This window comes from Gossypium hirsutum, chromosome D06 (genome assembly GCF_007990345.1).
Source record: "Gossypium hirsutum isolate 1008001.06 chromosome D06, Gossypium_hirsutum_v2.1, whole genome shotgun sequence".
NCBI classification, from domain to species: domain Eukaryota; kingdom Viridiplantae; phylum Streptophyta; class Magnoliopsida; order Malvales; family Malvaceae; genus Gossypium; species Gossypium hirsutum.
In genome coordinates this window covers 38934515-38952306 of record NC_053442.1, presented here as the reverse complement: position 1 = coordinate 38952306, position 17792 = coordinate 38934515, and the positions used below count along the sequence as shown (strand labels likewise).

General features: G+C 35.4%; 2 protein-coding genes and 1 long non-coding RNA gene across 4 annotated transcripts; all 3 read left to right on the top strand.

The window, feature by feature from the left end:
• The first annotated feature begins 315 nt into the window (after nucleotides 1-315).
• LOC107902053 (mediator of RNA polymerase II transcription subunit 8) lies at nucleotides 316-8495 on the top strand. 2 transcript variants are annotated; one of them, XM_041095316.1, is made up of 13 exons: nucleotides 316-628; nucleotides 1155-1577; nucleotides 1675-1799; nucleotides 1954-2078; nucleotides 2158-2341; nucleotides 2810-2917; nucleotides 3012-3076; nucleotides 3642-3920; nucleotides 4240-4293; nucleotides 5381-5584; nucleotides 6691-6744; nucleotides 7767-7824; nucleotides 8077-8495. In XM_041095316.1, exons 4-13 carry the CDS (start codon nucleotides 2037-2039, stop codon nucleotides 8274-8276), a joined length of 1248 nt encoding a protein of 415 aa, XP_040951250.1. In that variant the 5' UTR covers nucleotides 316-628; nucleotides 1155-1577; nucleotides 1675-1799; nucleotides 1954-2036; the 3' UTR covers nucleotides 8277-8495. The 2 variants fall into 2 exon arrangements, with proteins under 2 accessions (XP_040951250.1, XP_040951251.1); XM_041095317.1 differs by having other exon boundaries at nucleotides 319-628; nucleotides 1384-1577.
• Nucleotides 8496-8957: 462 nt separating this feature from the next.
• Nucleotides 8958-9476, top strand: LOC121218294 (uncharacterized). The gene is made up of 2 exons (XR_005914521.1): nucleotides 8958-9129; nucleotides 9245-9476. It is a non-coding gene; the product is annotated as an uncharacterized lncRNA (long non-coding RNA).
• A 6718-nt stretch (nucleotides 9477-16194) lies between these two features.
• Nucleotides 16195-17139, top strand: LOC107900192 (uncharacterized). The gene has a single exon (XM_016825885.1). It carries the CDS (start codon nucleotides 16195-16197, stop codon nucleotides 17137-17139), a length of 945 nt encoding a protein of 314 aa, XP_016681374.1.
• Nucleotides 17140-17792: the final 653 nt, after the last annotated feature.

Below are 17792 nucleotides of genomic sequence, written 5' to 3'. Positions count from 1 at the left end.
TTTCTTGAAGACTTAACTTGGGAACGTTGGGTCGAGTTTCAGCAACAATATCCACTATTTGATCCTTGAGGACAAGGATTGTATTCGAGAGGGGACTATTTAATATGGAATAATTAAAAATAACGGTAAACTATTTTGCATTTCTATTAATTTTAGTTACTATATCGAAACGTTGTATTTTGTGTTGAAGATTTTAATGAAACAATATGCGTAAGGGGGAATTAGATTAGTACGTAAAACGAGTCGTTTTGGGTAAATAGTCTTAATTGAAACGGTATGTTTTAGGCATATGCCAGGTTGTCCATTCATTGTTGTTACTCACCTTTTTAATGGCCAATCTGAATGAGGGGATGCAGTTAAGAAATATACATGATGTTCTTCTTCTTCAAGCTCTCTGAAATTTGTTTCTCTCTTCCTTTTATCCTCATCTTCAAATTTCTTCTATCTCAAACTTTTATTCCCCTTCATGTTGTCTTGGTTAAATATGAACTGAAGAACAAACCCAATAACAGAAAGCAGAAGAAAAGCTTTGAAAATGGAATAAATCATCTCTTTTTCCAAGCCCTCTTTTTCCAAGCCCAAGTTTTGCATGAAAGAAAAGAGCACCCTTATGAGGACAACGACAAAGGTAGCCACTAGTTTTGCCATTTTATGTATGCTTATAGAGAAAGGTATGGTGAAGAGAAGGAGAACAGTGGTGAATGGAGGATATGTGGGGAAGGATAGCGAGGGGATTGGATGGACGGTTTTTATTTTATTTATTATTAATATAAAATTTAAATTTATTATTATAATATTTTGAAAATATTTATTTATTTTTATATATTTTTTAAAATTATTATATATATTTGAAAATATTTAGATATTTTTATATATTTCTTTGAATTTTTAAAATTATAATTAAATTGTTGTAAATTTTAATAATTATTTTTTTAAATTATAACTAAATTAATATTATATATAAAATTTGAGAACTAAATTTATTATTCTATCTATTTTTAACTATTCCCTCAATTTAGTATTTGTGATTTTAATAGAAGTGGTTAAAATGACTAATCTATATAATGTTGAAAGCTTAAATTGCAAAACATTTATTATATATGTAGTTATCCAGATTTTAAGATGAGTTTATTGCATTCCAACCTTTTTTGCAGACAATTTCAGTCGAAGTATTTAGTGGGAAAATTTTAATTTATGTTGGACATGGACTTCGATTCTATTTCATAGAAGTCGATTAACAAATTCACCCCTCCAACTTGGTAGTTTATCCTAAAAATTTCCCATTTATTAACCGTCCCCAAACAAGACGAAGTGTCTGCAGCTGTTTGTAATCTTGAAGAAGACAGAAAGATTAGCTAAACTAAAATGGAGGGAATGATTCAGGACCCATCGCAGCCGGAATCGCAGCCACAGCAGCAGAATCAGGCAGTGGTAGGGGCGGAGAGGCTGAACCAGGCGCTTCAACAACAGCTCAATTTGGAATCTGTAAAGACCAGAGCCATTTCCCTCTTCAAGGCCATAACTCGCATCCTCGAAGACTTCGACGCCTATTCTCGCACAAATACCACCCCCAAATGGTCCTCTCTCTTCTCTTTCTTTCTTTTATAACCTTTAATCTTCAGATTTTCATATTATATATTTAGGGCTTTTCTTTTTTGTTTGTTCGTAAAACAGGCAGGATATTTTGGGTCAATACTCAATGGTGAATCTCGAACTTTTCAACATTGTGGATGAAATAAAAAAGGTTTCAAAGGCTTTTGTTGTTCATCCCAAAAATGTTAATGCTGACAATGCTCCGAGTACGCTTTTTTTTTTTTTCTCTTTACGCTTCAAGTTTATTAGCTGTTTTATTTCCCCTTAAAATGCTGATTGAGATAATTTGGATTGGCAATAATACTTATCTTTATTCATTGTAATTACTGAGTAATTAAATCCGGTTCATTGGCTGTGTAGTATTACCGGTTATGTTATCCTCGAAGCTACTGCCAGAGATGGAAGTGGAGGATAATTTGAAGCGAGAATAGTTGCTTCTAGGAATGCAAAATCTGCCGATACCTTCACAAATTGATAAGCTAAAGGTGAGCTAGTGTCACACAATAATTGTTTTTCTGGTCGAATCTGGTTATTTTCAGGTGTGTGATTTTTATAGTTTTACAGGCTAGAATTGATATGATTGCGGCTGCATGTGAAAGTGCTGAGAAAGTATTAGCTGATACCCGCAAAGCATATTGTTTTTTCTCTCGCCAAGGGCCAGCCATTCTTCCTACTCTAGACAAGGGGCAGGCTGCTAAAATTCAAGAACAAGAGAACTTACTCCGTACTGCTGTTAATTTTGGCGAAGGTGATAGTCTTTAGCAGTTAGTGTAGCAACTATATTTAGACCATGAGATGTAACGAGATATCTTTCTAGATTTTGCAACTGCAGGCTACTAATAGTTTTCAACTGATAGTTTGGTGGGCCATATGCAATGGTTGTTGTTTTATTTTTTTCCCCTCATTGAAAATAGGTTTAAATTTAGAAAATCTATTATAGTTTTCCTTGTATTGTTTTATAAGAATGCCCTTTGGTCATAGATAATCAACATCAGTCAATTGATACAGTAGTTGAAGTAATTGAATTTTAATGGAATGGTAGATGAAAGTTTCTGCATTGATTTCTATGGTTAATTGAAGTTTAATGGACCTGTAGATGAATCTCTTTAGAATTAGCATCTAAGATTTGGTTTGTCTATTTATGTTCTAGAGAAAGGCCTAGTACTTTGATCTTAGCATGCTTATCATCCAATTATTGATTGGTCTTTGTATGCAGGTCTGCGTCTACCTGCAGATCAGAAGCTGATCACACCTTCGCTTCCACTTCATCTGGTGGACATTATGCCTGCAGCTGATGGAGTGCAATCTTTTGCTGATCCATCTGGTAATTTTCGTACAACTATTATAGTTTTTTATTCTATTTCAATCCTGGAAAGTTTCTTGTGCGGTTTAGTAGCATACTTCAAATTCGCTTACAGGCATGTACATGAAGAACACTCCTCTTATGCCAAACAACATTGGCAGTCAGGGGTCTTTGTTACAGGTTAGTCATTGACTTCCCCTTAATCAGTCTTTTCCTAAACCTACATGCAAGTAAACCTGAATGTTTTCTTCAAATAAGGTGAAAGGCTATTTGTGCTCCTCTTGGTGATTATTTTCATCTAAATGAATATCTGATTCTGAAAGAGCTACATTCATATCAAAGTCTGTATGAGCTCAACTTTGGACTCTCTTAGAGCACACTATCTACTCTTTGTTACTTAGGTGATTGCAGCCTCCATATGTTCTCATCATTCTCTTTAAATGGTGCTAGGAGTAGGATAACGTAATTATGAGTAAAATTCAACCATTATAGCCTCAATATTGCGATCATTGGCCTAGTGCAAAGGCCACATCAGGATCCTGTTCTTGATAAATTCTTCATCCTCTCCTTTTTTAAGTCATTCATGGGAGACACATTCTATTTTAATCATTTTAATTGGATTATACTTATCAGTTGATTCTGATCCTATGAAAAGCATTCTGTATCATTTCTGGTTATGTTTCTTATTTTCTGAAGATCAAAGTTTATATGCAATAGCTTTACTCTTCTAGTCTTCTTATGCCAGGCTACTGGAGCACAACTTATCGGTAGATCAGCTGCATCTCCTTCTGCTGCTACTAGTGCTACCTCCTATGATAACATCACAACTTCTCCACTCCCATATGCCAACTCACCAAGGTCCGCAACGACTATGATGAACACACCATCTCCTCAGCAACAGACGCAGCAACTGCAGCAGCAGCAGCAGCAGCAAAGGCAAAAAATGATGCAATTGCCTCAGCATCAACAGCAACTCCTTGCTCAGCAACAGTTTAGGCAGTCTACAATGCAAGGACTGGGACAGGTATAAATTTTGCTTATTTTTTGTGCTTTTAAAGTTTCTGTGAGGCCATAAGAGTAACTCGTGACATATCGACATCTATATGTACATATGCATGTAAGTGCATGCTTTGATTTTACATAGTAACTATGACTCTTGGTTGGATTGAAGGGTTTTCAAAACTATCATGAGGTAAAGGACAGTTAATTTGGCTGAATCTTATGATTCTAAGCAAATTTGAATAAGTTTTTTATGTTTGTTTTGTTGAAGCATAGAATAGCTTCGTATGTTTCTTAGCCATTCAGTTGTATTATAACTATGAACAATCATTTCTTTGGTACAGAATCAGCTGCCGCTTCATGATCTGCAGGGTCAGACTCAGCAAAAGTTTCAGTCGGTAACTTTCTTATGACTTTTTTTCCTTTACTTCTTGTTTTATCTGAAATTTCTTATGAATTACAAATGCATGCTTCATATATATCAGTGCCTGAAAAACCGCATTCCAGTGATGGGTCTAAGGGTGAGTTTGGATGGGCGGTGCGTTTACCTGCGGTTAGTGTAAAAACAGCGGTGGCGGTGAGATTAGATACTGTAGCGATACTATAGCGTGAGACAAAAAGTAAGCTAAACGCACTGCACCGCACTGCACCCAATCGCCCATCCAAACCCACCCTAAGTTGTGCTTTTGAATATCATTATTGCCATAACCTAGTAAATTTAAGGATTTAGAGTTCAGGAAATGGGTTTGTTCTGTGAGTCTTTGGAGCCGCTTGCCTGCACTTGGGTAGCTTAAAATAAACCAGAAGTTTTAGTACGACTGTTTGGGTTTTGATTTCAGGTTGAGTTTTATACAGCAGATCTGAGAACAAAATTTTAAAAAGTGCTTCTTGCAAAGACTGCAAAGTTAAAATGATAGTGGGTGGATGTTTGTTATATTTTACAGTTCTCATTCAAACTTGTATACATGTTAAGTGATTGTTAGCTATTACTCACTTTCACTGCACAGAGAAAATTTTACAAGATTTGCAACCGCCTCCTGAAATAACTACAATAGTGAATTACTATGAAGGTATTCTGTGAATCAGCTACACTTGAAAGATGAATACTTTTGTATGAAAGCTGCAGAGCAAAATATATGGAAGTAAAAGCACCAGTGACGTTTTTATTGTGAAACGAAATATGAAGATCTTGGTTTTCCTTCCTTTTGTTTACTGAATTTATAGGAACCATTGAACTTTTTTTAGGCTTGTAGTCCTTTTCAATTTATTTTTTCTATTTGAAGCGGAGAGGGTAGGAGTTGCTTGGGGTGGTGGTGTGTTGATGCAGGTATGTGAAGTGAGCCTTCAAATGAGTGGTTTTATCTCTTCCTTCTTTTGGATCTAACTTGGGACAATTTATTCTTGAGGAGGCATGTTTTACCCTTCTAAAATAAACCTTTTCTTTATACTATTGGTTTAACTGAAACCAAAATCTCTTTCCACCAGTTACATGGTCAGATGCAGTTTTCTCAACCCTTGGGCCATCAGCAATTTCAGGGTAGGCAGCTTCCTCCAGGACATGTGCAGCATGGCATAGGGCAAAGCCAACTCAATCAAGGAAATCAGTTGAGTCGTCATTTAGGCCAATTCTCCAGTGCAGCAAATACTGCATTGTTCAATGCTGCTCAGGGGACACCAAGTACTCAGATGGTTAGCTATATAACTCTTCAATCTGTTTTATGCTCTGTGTTCTTGCATTTGTTCTTTCAAAACATTATATATGATGTTCTTTTTTCTCCTTAAAATAAAACTTATCATTGGATAAGGTCATTCATTGAATTAGATTTTTGTATTCTAATGAAAGATATACCAGATTGATGGTACCTTTACTCATGCTTCTCAACTTAGGAAATGTGTCCACCTTCTAACATTAGGGAGTTTAAGCAGAAATTCAAATAACTTTCTGTTAGTTTGTTCATTATAGGTGCTTTTATTTATTAACACTAAATTGTCTATTTAATTATGTTTTTATTCATCCTGGAATTATTGATGTTCTTTAAGAGAGTGCTTCGTCCATAGTTATTGAACTTATAGTTTCTAGGATTGGAAATGCCTTTTGCAGTATTGATTCAAGATAGGCTCTTGGTTTTGAGGGAGGGAGCAAATATGACTTGCCTCAGACAAAAGAAAAGGGCTTCCTTTAGTTGGATTTTTTTTTGCTCATTGGTAAAAGATGATGGAAGGAAATGAGTGGCACGGTTGGTTGGTTAATGTTCATTTGGTTTTCATAAGGTTTTCAAATTTTGATACCAGTTATTTTGATTTTCCTGTTGTAGAGCTTAATGCTGGAGTATATCATGATATAATATTCCTTTGTACAACTTAATGCTTTGTGACGATGTGGTGAAGAAGTGATCAAATAGGAAAATATATGCTATTATAGTAAGGTAAATTAGATACAATTATACAATGAGGAAATGCGCATCATTCGTTGTTTTGGTGGATTTATCCACATGGACATACACATGGCATCAATGTGTCAAATTTGATAAAGATTTTAGTTTTGACTGATAAAGGATGTAAGAATGTAACATGGTTGTGCATATGAAGATTTAGGTCAGAAGGATGAAATGAAACATTTCTTAAAGATTATGAAATGTGGATGAAATTTCTGTTTCACAGCTTTGCATGTCAAATTCAGCAGTTCTCATCCATATATTACAAGCGCTTTTATTACACATATGTTGATTTGCCTCCTTTATATTGAAGTTATATCTTTCATGGTTTAAATTTGTATTTTAAATGTTTTGATTTAGATTCCAAACATGTCCGCAACTATGTCATCTCAGTCACTACTACCAAGGATGCAGGTTAGTTGCTAATGCTTTTGCTGAGTTTCTTTTTCTTAGTCAGACTTCTCTTCATCTAAATCATGCATATTGTGAAATTTATCTTGTCTGTATTATAAATGTCATTTAAAAAGAAAAAAAAGACTTTCTAAGCTTTCATGTTCTTCATGAATTGTGGAGCTGTCTTTATTTCTAAGGTTCACTTTGTGTAAATATCAAAAGCTTGTAAAATTTCAGTTTCATGTGGTTGTGAGTGGGTGATGTATACAATCTTTTGTTTGTGTGGTTTTCTTCTCTAAAATTCTTACAGGAACATGATTCCTTGGTCTTAGAGATTTATACAAATCCATAGGGATGTTTACTATTTCCTTAATTATCTAGGCATATCTGGTGCAGATTTAAAAACCTTTGAACTTTTTCACTTGTGATGAACTGAATCATTGGTTTTACCCATAGATTTGTTTCAATCAAAACTAGTTGTGTCATAGAGTTTCAGCTAGATTGAGACTAAAAAGAGCTGGTAGCTAAGCCTTTGATGTCTTTGCCTCTCCTTTGTATAGGATTGGCAAGTAATATCTGTTTTCCTATTTTATCTTTTTGGCTTGGTTTCTAAGCATTTTGGCTCTTGGCATCTGTTAATTCTTATCTAAGAAACTAGAGAGGTTAGTTAAATAAGCATAAAAATAAGAGCAAGGTGGTCTGGGGGAGCATGGTTTGGCCATAGATGCGGGATTAGGATAGTGCTGTTTGTCAAATCCTGTTTCCTGGCTCTCAGTTCTGTTCCCTTTCATCCTGCTAGAAATTATCACTTCTTGTTCAAGGCTTTATGTAGTTTGGATTGGTCAAACACAATTTTGCTGCAGATCTGGCAGCTGTTTGCCACATATTAACCATTGTCCCTAAAGCTGTATATGTAATTGGTGTTTGTATATACTGCATTTGTATACTTGTCCTTATTGATATACTACATTCAGTTTTCTTTTTTTCCTTTTGTCATAACTTCTAAGTGTAACCTAACTCATTCAGTTCAATTCTTTCTGCAGTTTGTACCTGGTAGCAATCCTCAGCGGACTCATGCATCTCAAATCTTAAGTGACCAAAGTATGAATAATGGTCTTGACATTCTTTCATGCATGCATATACATATACATATACATGTATTGATTTCTATATCTAGTGGTGCTCAGTTGCTTCTTCCCTCTTTTGACTTCCAATTTCTGCCTCAACCCAACAAAACCAAAATTTGGAGAAACTGAAAGCGCATTGTGCATGCAACTATATAGCCTTTAGAGCTTTGAGTTTGATGTGAGTTCAGACTTAAAAAATTTTCATTTCGGGCTCTTTTGTATGCAGTGTTTAATATGGGATCCAATCCAGGAGGCCTTATGGCCATGCAGCCACAGCCACAGCAGCAGCAACAGCAGTCACAGCAGCAGCATGGTTCACAAGCTGCATTCGGTAATATGGGCACTGCCCAGAATTTACAATCTAATATGGCAGCTCTTCAGAATAACCCCAATTTTGCACAGCAAAGACAGCAGAACCAGCAGTGATAGATCAATTACAAGTATCGATAGTTTTGTTTTGTGGATAACATGCTAAAGCTTTGCTTATGGTTGGCTTGCTTATAATCTTCCATGTTTCATCATTGAAAAGTACGAGTACTAATGTGCAAAATTATCCGAATATGGAAAATATTTATTATTATGGATTATTTTGCATGAAATGGATTAAAGTGTGATTCGGTGTGATGAAAATCACATTTGGGACTATATTGAAACATTGAATAGTATAAAGATTAAATTGTAATTTTTTTTCATTTTTAGCGGGGAAAGAGTCAACGTGCCATTTTTATCACCCATGGGATTATATTAAGGTTTTATCACTCATGGGATTATAATAAAGATTTATGATGAATTATGAACTCAAATTGGCATAAGTATCAAATTTAAAAAAAATGTAAAAAAATAGAAAAAGGTGTAAAATGGTAATTTGGTTAATTTTTTTTGAGATTTTTATGATGAAAGTAATATTTAAATTTGATATTTAATATGTGAATTTATTTTGGATCGTTAGAATAGGTCACAATTTGATAAAATTAAACAACAAAATGGGCTAGGGCTTTGAGCCCATTTGTGGATATTTTTCAAAGTGGGATGAACACCATTAGCCACTTGTTTTTTTCTTCTTCTCCAGCCAGCCAAATGACCCCATGGCTACCGTTTTTCCTCTCTTGATTATTTCACTTTCTTTCAAAATTTTTACCTTTCACTTTCAAATTTTGTTAAAATCTCTTAACAAACAATCTCCTTAACTCATTTCTACCATTAATCTCATCATTCTCAACTTAAGGTTTATGAAGCTTAAAGAGAGAATTTGAAGCTAGAGTGAGAAAGTTACAATAAGGTAAGAAATGGCTTCCTACACCTCTCTTAGCTTGATATTTGTTAAGAAATATTAAGAGAAAGCTTTAAAGCAATTTATCTTAATTTTTAATGTATTTTTGTTTTATGGAAATAAGCAAATGTTTTATGAAGTTCCAAGCTTGATCAAGGACGAATTGGAGATCATGGAAGCTTGATTAAGCGGACGAATTGGAGATCATGGAAGATTGATTAAGCAATGTAGAGTATATATTAAAGTATCATGGATACTCATCATTCTCTTAAGTTAGGAGGCTTAGCGATTATGAAATTGATGTTATAAATAAGTGTTTAATTGTGCTAATATTAGTGTGAAATTTTATGGCAAAATGTGAGGCTTTGTATCCAATTGTGTGAAAATGTTACCAAGGTTTCCATGGAAGAAATTATAACTTAATAGGATATGTATGCATATGAATGAATTGTGTAATCATTATGGAAAGATTGGGTAAGGCCACTACGGTAAAAAAATGTCAAAGTGGAAAATTTTTCTTAATGTCAACAAGAGTCTATACAAGTTTAAAACATTGAAATGATCATAATATGATAAGAACACTAACCACTGGAAATTTGTATCGAAATGTATATGGAATGACACTTTAGTGCCTATATGTGGAGTTAGCAAATGATTGTCTACCAACGATATGAATTGAAACAAAATACTTCAAAAGACTAGAAATCATGTTTATAATTGAAATGGATATTGACAGAAAATGTGAAATGAAATTGTTAGTAAATTTTGTTATAGTGGCATGAGTTATGGAGATCTATACTGAAACTGATAATTACTGAAAACGGAAACTTTTGATAAAATAGATTAATAAAATGAAATCCTAGTAGCTTAGTGAGTTAGCTAGGGTGTGATTGACATGCCTATAGGGGAGTTTCGACTGTGGTTTAGCTTTTGGGCATACCACTTCGGTGTGTTTTGTTACTATATTGTTCTAGTCTTCGGACATTAACGCTATGACATGTTATTGTTACTGTGGTATGTTAATCGATTAGTCACATGTATTTGACCTTTGTCTTTAAGCTTACTGAGGTCATAAAGAGTTAAAATTTGATTAATAAGTTTGGCCATGAAAATAAGTACTATGTATTAAAAAGCTATATCAACTATAAAGAACTTACTACAAATAAGCCACTAAAACTATGACATAATAATATATCCTAATAAACATAGTTTAAATAAAAGCCTTAAGTGCTATTAAGGTGAGAATTGGATTATGAAAGTCATTAAGGAAGAAATTGAGAATGGAATGAAGAAAGACATTTAGAACAATTGTCCATAATTGGAAGCTTGAAATACATGAAAATGGCATTGGTCAAAGACTTAAGGATTGTTAAATAAGTTCTAAAATGATACAAACCTCCCATAAGGAACTTGAATATGAATTCATAACTAAGTTGTAGGTGGAGCCCTTAACTTAGTAAATTTGAATGAATTAGTTAAACAATCAAACATAGCTTAAAACAAACTTAATAAGATGTTTGATTTAAAGGGCTCATTGTTAATTAAGACTTAGGATAAGTTTTATTATCCTTATTATTTACTGAGATTTATAGCTCACACATTAGTTATTTAAATCGTGTAGGTATGGACTTACCGAGAAGTCGCTATGAAAATCAGAGAGCATCACATCACTTGATGATCCTTTAAGGTTGTTTTTCAAATGTTAAAGTGTAATTTGTAATAGATAGTGGCATGCATGCTAAGTCTCATATTAAATATAAAAATTGTAATGTGAATCGTACGTTTTGGATTTTTTTTTAAATTTGTTTAGCTAAAATATTTGTCATTCAAATTTGAATGTATTGATGTCAAGTTCTTATGCCCAAAAGAGATTAAATATTGGTTTATAATGGTTTTTTTTTCATATTGAAATGATATGGTAATGTTTGGGCATGGTTTTAGAGTGATTTTGACTCAATTTTCAGTTTAGGGGTCCTAGGTCTGATACTCTAGTCATAGGTACTGCACTGAACAAGTTAGTAGCTAAAATGCTATAGTACATGGCCAATGTATCGATACCTACGGTTTTGGTACTAATACCTAGCCCTTTGTACAAGGCCACTACACTATTTTTGGCTGTTTTGAACTCCCTAAAGCTCATACATGACCTTAATCACCTTCCACCACCCGAAAATTATTTCTACATAATTTTAAATTGATTTTAAATCCTTCAAAAGGTTTGAATATGATTTCTAAGTTTTTAATTAAATGTTCTAAAGTTTGATCACTGGTGAAAGCCCTTGATTCACTCAATTGAACAATCTTGTTTTAATCCAAAAGAGTCATAAATACTTATTTTATGATTCAAAAAAATCCATATAATTGTTTTCAAATGTTCATAAATAATACGATTAAGTTTTAAGATCTCCAAAAATAAATGTTTTTCTAAAATAAAGATTCCATACAAATCAAGCAAGGACTCTAGTGGCACCTATTCTAATGACTTGGTTTCCATTGGTGTAAAAAATACGGTTTCGGGACCCTATTTTCATAAATTGAGTTCGCTAATATTAAATAAAAATATTTATAGAGTTATTATTTATATGAATTGAATTTTGGATAGTCAATTTAGTCGAAATTGTGATTAATTAGGGCTCAAAGACTAAATTGTAAAGTCCAATCACTATAGATTTTTAATTAGGAAATGTCTTGGGGACTTAAATTTAAATTAATCAAATGTCTAAAATAACAATTTGGCTATGCATAATCATGAGTTGGTTGACGGTAAAGTTATATAGTCATAAATATGATTAAAATAAACTTTGTTTAATTAAACTAAGATTACTTAATTAACCTAAGATTCCTACTATAAATGACCAAATTCAGTGGATGGAAAGATAATTCCACCTTCAATCGAATGTGAGAAAGAAAAATGAGCCCCACACCATTATTAAAGGGTTTCAAGCTTTTATCCTTAAATTCAAGTAAGTCCCTAGCCATTTTCCTTTAATTTTGATAGATTTGAGGTCATGGGAGCTTGATTTAGCTAGCTCATGTACCAATTTTTAAAATTTTTAAAGTTTTAAGAAGTTTGCATTGTTGATTTCTTGAAGTTTTAGGTGTTAAATTGATAGATTTTAAGCTTAGAAGTGAAAAATGACTAAATTGTAAAGCCTAATTGATAGTTTCGTACATTAGGAATGAAACTGAAAGAAATGTAAAATTGATTGTGGAAATAAGAAATAGGAGGTCCCAAATGAATAATAGTGGAATCAAATTTTAATTTGGAGATTTAAATTGAAAGTTATACTAGTCCCGATTTTATGGACTAAATTGAATAAATTATAAAATATGTGTGACTTTGTAATTAATTGAGATTTGAAATGGAATTTAATATTATGTAATTAATTTGAAACATCATAATTGTTGCATATTTACTATGCTTTGTATGGTATAATATCATGGTAAGTTGAAATTAATTAATTGATTTTGAAATGCTATATTCGAGATTGATTATTGTAGAGAGGACTAAATTGAAAAGAATGGAAATAGTGTAACTTGATTATATGAAATTAACATTGAATTGGGTTGAAATGTGTTATGTTGCATAATGAATTGATGAATGGATTGATTAATTGCAAATTATGAAATGTGAATTGACTTATATGATAAATTGAGTAATTGGTTACCTTATTAACTGTTTGGGCAGAGTTGGATATAGTTAGAATTCTTGGAAAATTGGGTTTGGAAAATGTAGCGAAAAATAAAATTGAGAAAAAAAATCAGAGTTTGAATTTTTTTTTTCAAAAATATGATATAACATCCCAAAGTAAGGCCTAAAAGTTTATGCCTGGCGAGTTGGTGTTCGCCAATGCGCTGGCGAGCTAAGATAGGTAGTGGGCTTGGTGAGTTGCAATCATTGGTTTGGGCCTAGCGAACTAAGGTCACTAGTGGACCAAGCGAGTTGTGATCGCTGTTTTGGGGTTGAGAGTTAGAAATAGAAGTAGCTAAAGGACAATTATACCAAAATTAGGAAGTCAACTTATTTTCCTCTTCACAACACCATTCATGCATGTAACTCTTTCCTACTTCTACTATGACTAAGGTATCCTAAGAACATCAAAACACCTAATGCCTATAAATTAAGCTATTTTAATTGAAATTTCGTATTCTTTTAAATGATAAAAACTCTTTCTAAATTCTTTATCATTACTTCTCTCTCTTGTTGACAAGTTTCCATGAAAATAAGAACCCAAAACTTAGCTCTTAGGGTTTAAGGTAAAACTTTGTTTCTCTATTGTGCTGACGTTTAGAAGTAATTAAGAAAGGTTCACAACAAAGGAAATTAGGTTCTCTAAAAGACTAGCATGTGTGAACCTAGGATCGCTTGTGGTTATGTATGAGTTTTAATGTGCTTTGTTTGTTAGTGACTTGTGTATGTTTGTGAAATTGAGAACCTAATAGAACCATCTACAAGCAAAGACAAGAGAAAAGAGAAGCTTGTTTAAAAGTTTCTAGCAAATTAGTGAGTGTTTAGGGATCTCCACATATATGTACGAACCATAGTGTTAATGAGGAGATTAAGGTTTTATCCTAATTTCTAAGAGTAAGTCTTCTCTATATTCCTATTTTATGATTGTAATTATATATGTATTTTTATGAGAAAAGATATGCAAGCTCTATATTATGAGCTAATTATGACCTGTGTTTTGTGAGCTTCTCATGACCCGTGAGCTCTATGTTTAAAGTAAATGTTTTGACACTATAAGTCTTCTAAAACCGTTGTATATAATGGCATACCATAAGATTGTGAGTACTCACCTTTGTGTTTTGTGCTTTGGGCAAGAGGCCCTGGAACAGAGAGATAAGGGAATGTCGAGCTATGTAACACCCAAGAATTTGGGGTTAGAAGTTTTGGGGTATGTGTGTAGGGTCAATGCATAGGTTGAGTAATTTTGTTTGTTTCCACGTTCTGATGTTAGATTGAGCTTGCTTGTTTAGTGGTTGGATGTGTGTTAGTTTATTTCTAGGTTCTAGGTTTGAATCCTCATGTGTGTTTTGTGAAATTATTTCTTAAATTTGTTTTAATTTTTAATTTATTTTTATTTCAGAACCCAACAGTTTTACATTTTTCCCATTTTCCCTGCATGTTCTTCCCTCTTTTCCACATTGTTTCAAGAAAATCCGCTTGTTTCAAGTTGATTGAAAAAATGCAGGGGACTTGGAAGTCCGTTCATGGATGAATGAGTGTGTCTGCCTTATTCGGTTGAATATTATGGCAGTTTTGAGGTTTTTGGGTGTGTTGTGTTATGTTGGTGTGATCTTTATGCTCATCGGTTCCTGATCTTCCGGTGGTACGCATGCTTTGTTTACGTTGGACGTCAGACGGTGATTTGATTGTTGGACAAGACTTTTGCGTGCAGGGATCGCCAGTCGGTTCTTGCGGTGTTTCGGGTGTTTCTTTACTTTCTTTCACCTTTCTTTCTTTTACCCGCTGGAGTTTTGGTTTCCTTCACGTGAATTTTGTTGTTTTTGCATGGTTTTGCATGCTTTTGTCATCGTTCTTCTCGTGATAGGAGTGGTGGCCTCTGTGGCCCCCACGGTGGTTTGCTTTACATTTTTTATTTTTTATTTTTTCATTTTATTATTTTTTCATTTCTTTTCCTCCTTTCAGTACGTCTTCTAACGCTGTTTCTACTTTTTGGTTTTTTAAAATTTTTTTTATCCCTTCGTTACGATTGGTTGCATGTTTTCTTGCATGCAGGTTTTGTCTTCGTTTTTTTTTCTCTTTCTTGTCTTTGCGTTTCTCTTGTGTTTGTGAATAGGTTTCTTTGGTCTTCCTGGTTTTGTCATCCTTGCTTCTGTTGTTTGCGTTTCGGTTGGAAATCTTAGTCTCTCGGGTTTGGTTTCTCTATCTTTACGGAGCTCTTCTTGGCGCCTGGCGCTCTCTAAGTTTTCTTACGGGTGGCTCATGGAGGAAAGATCGGATTTCAAAGTTACATCAATGACGGAGGAGATAAATGACCTCGTGGACAGACTGAAATTTTCAGAAGAGGAATCCACCCAAGTTATTTATAATATTGATACCTACAGCGCGTGCGGCTTTGAGTCTTGGGCAGTTGGCAAGATAATGGCGACGGAGATATCGAATAGGGAGGCCATGTACAGGGTCTTCAAATTGTTGTGGTTTACCAAGGAAGAGGTCGACTTTGTCGCGTTAAAGGAAGGGGTGGTGATTGTTAAGTTCGGGTGCCAGGAAGACCGCAGTCGCATCTTGAACCTTACACCTTGGTTGTTTGATAGGTGTTTATTCTCAATGTTGCCGTTTGAGAAAGGAAAAGACATTGAGTCGTACGAGTTTTGGTGGTCGCCTTTCTGGCTAAGGATTTATAATTTTCCGCTAGAGCTGATGGATCGTCAGATGGCTTTGGACGTTGGAAATGCCCTGGGCGAGCTGGTTGCGATTGATTGGAAGGACCGTAATGGAGGATGGACTGAATTTGTCAGGATCAAAGTTAAGATAAATGTCTTAAAACCCCTAAGGAGAGTGGTGAAATTACTGGATAAAGAAGGGACGGAAGTGATAGGGGTGATAAAGTATGAAAGGCTTCCGGACTTTTGCTATGTATGCGGGTTGATAGGACACTCGAGCAAGACATGTAAACATAACAAGGAGGGGTCGGCGCTAAATGAATCAAACCTACAGTATGGTAGTTGGATGAGGGCTCCGATAGTGATTCCAAACCAAGACAGAAATATAAGAAGAAATGGGGTGGAGCTTGTGAATTCAAAAACTCAAATGAATAATGACAAGGAGGAGAGCCAGTCGGACTCGAGGGGAGAGAGTGAGCAGTTGGGACGGAAAGGAAAGGAAAGGCTTGGGGAAGAGGAGTCAATGTCACCCTCCCCTGTGGAAAAAAGGAACCATAAAGCTATGCGGTACGGGATGGGAAGGTGTAAGGGTAAACGAAAGAGACACAGGGATTTGGGGGGAGAAAATGTGGAGGAAAGCCTGGCAAAATCGGTTAAAAGGAGGCTGTTAGAAACGGTCTCACCTTTTAAGGCGGTGGCTGGTGACCAGCCCCGCCAAGAGCAATGAAAATCTTTAGTTGGAACTGTCGGGGGGTTGGAAACCCCACGACAGTTCGTGAGTTAAAGCAATTTCTCGTTGCGAATACTCCTGACATTGTGTTTTTATGTGAAACCAAAATCCACTCTAACGAGTTTTCTCGTATTCGGTTCATGTGTAGGATGGAGGGGTGCTTGGCTGTGAGCTCGGAAGGGAAGAGTGGGGGCATGGCTCTGCTGTGGAGGGACGGCGTGGGAGTCACGATCCAGAATTATTCGAAGTATCATATTGATTCGCTTGTATGTATGGAGGATGGGGAGAAATTCAGGTTCACTGGCTTTTATGGGCAAACTGAGTCAAGTTTAAGGCATCAGGCATGGGATATGCTGAGAAGAGTGAAGAGCACGGTCAATGAAGGTTGGATTGTGGGAGGTGATTTTAACGCTATCTTGAATGATGCGGAGAAGGAAGGGGGTCGTAGAAAACCTAGGGCTTTGGTGGATGAGTTTAAAAATATCCTGGAGGAGTTAAGCTTGACGGATGTGAGAACGTGTAATGGCTGGTTCACTTGGACGAACAACAGAGAAGGTAACAGACTGATCAAAGAAAGACTGGATAGATTTGTTATCTCGGATGATATCATGGAGAGAATGTCGTTCCTTGCTTCCTTTGTTGTGCGCCAGTCCAAATCTGACCATGAGGCCATTTTAATGGACCTGTACGGAAGTCAACCGAAACAGCAGGGGTACGACCCTAAAGTTTGGTTCAGATACGATCGGTGTTGGGCAAAAGAGCGGGAGGCCAGAGACATTATTTCCAATATTTGGCTCAACAAGGGAACTAACCTGCTGGAGAAAATGGAGTTGATCCGGGAGAGATTGGGCCCGTGGCAACACCAACGTTATAGAAGGATGAAGCATAAAATTAAAAGTCTGGAGAAGGATATCGGTAAAGTCATGGATGGCCTATGAGCGATAGTTCTACGAACCTGCTTAAGGAAGCTCGTTACAAGCTGGGCCAGTTATATGAGACGGAAGAACAGTATTGGGCGACCAGGTCGAGATCATAGTGGCTGAGGGAAGGGGACAGAAACATGCGCTACTTCTATGTGCGGGCGTCGGGCCGTAGAAAGAAAAACAACATAGATAAGCTTAAAGATGCGCATGGGAATTGGCACGTGGACAATAAGGAAATCTGCCACGTTGCGCGTGATTATTTCAATGAGCTGTTCAAGACTTCTATTGACTCGGTGGAGGAAAGCGATTTGCAGGTTATTCCCGAGTGTATAAACGAAGACATGAATAGGAAGCTGAATGGGGAGTTCTATAAAGAGGAGATCTTGAAGGCTTTCAATCAGATGGACCCTCGAAAGGCTCCTGGGATTGATGGACCGTCGGGGAGTTTTTATAAGGAGCATTGGAATACAGTGGGCGAGGATGTCTTAAGTTTGTGCTAGGATATTCTTCATGGTCGTAGGAGCGCTGAGTGTATAAATGAAACGCTTATTGTTCTGATCCCTAAGATTAATAACCCGTGTGTTATGGTTAACTTTAGGCCTATTAGTTTGTACAGGGTTATTTATAAGATTGTTTCTAAGGCGCTTGCTAATAGGCTCAAAGTCCTC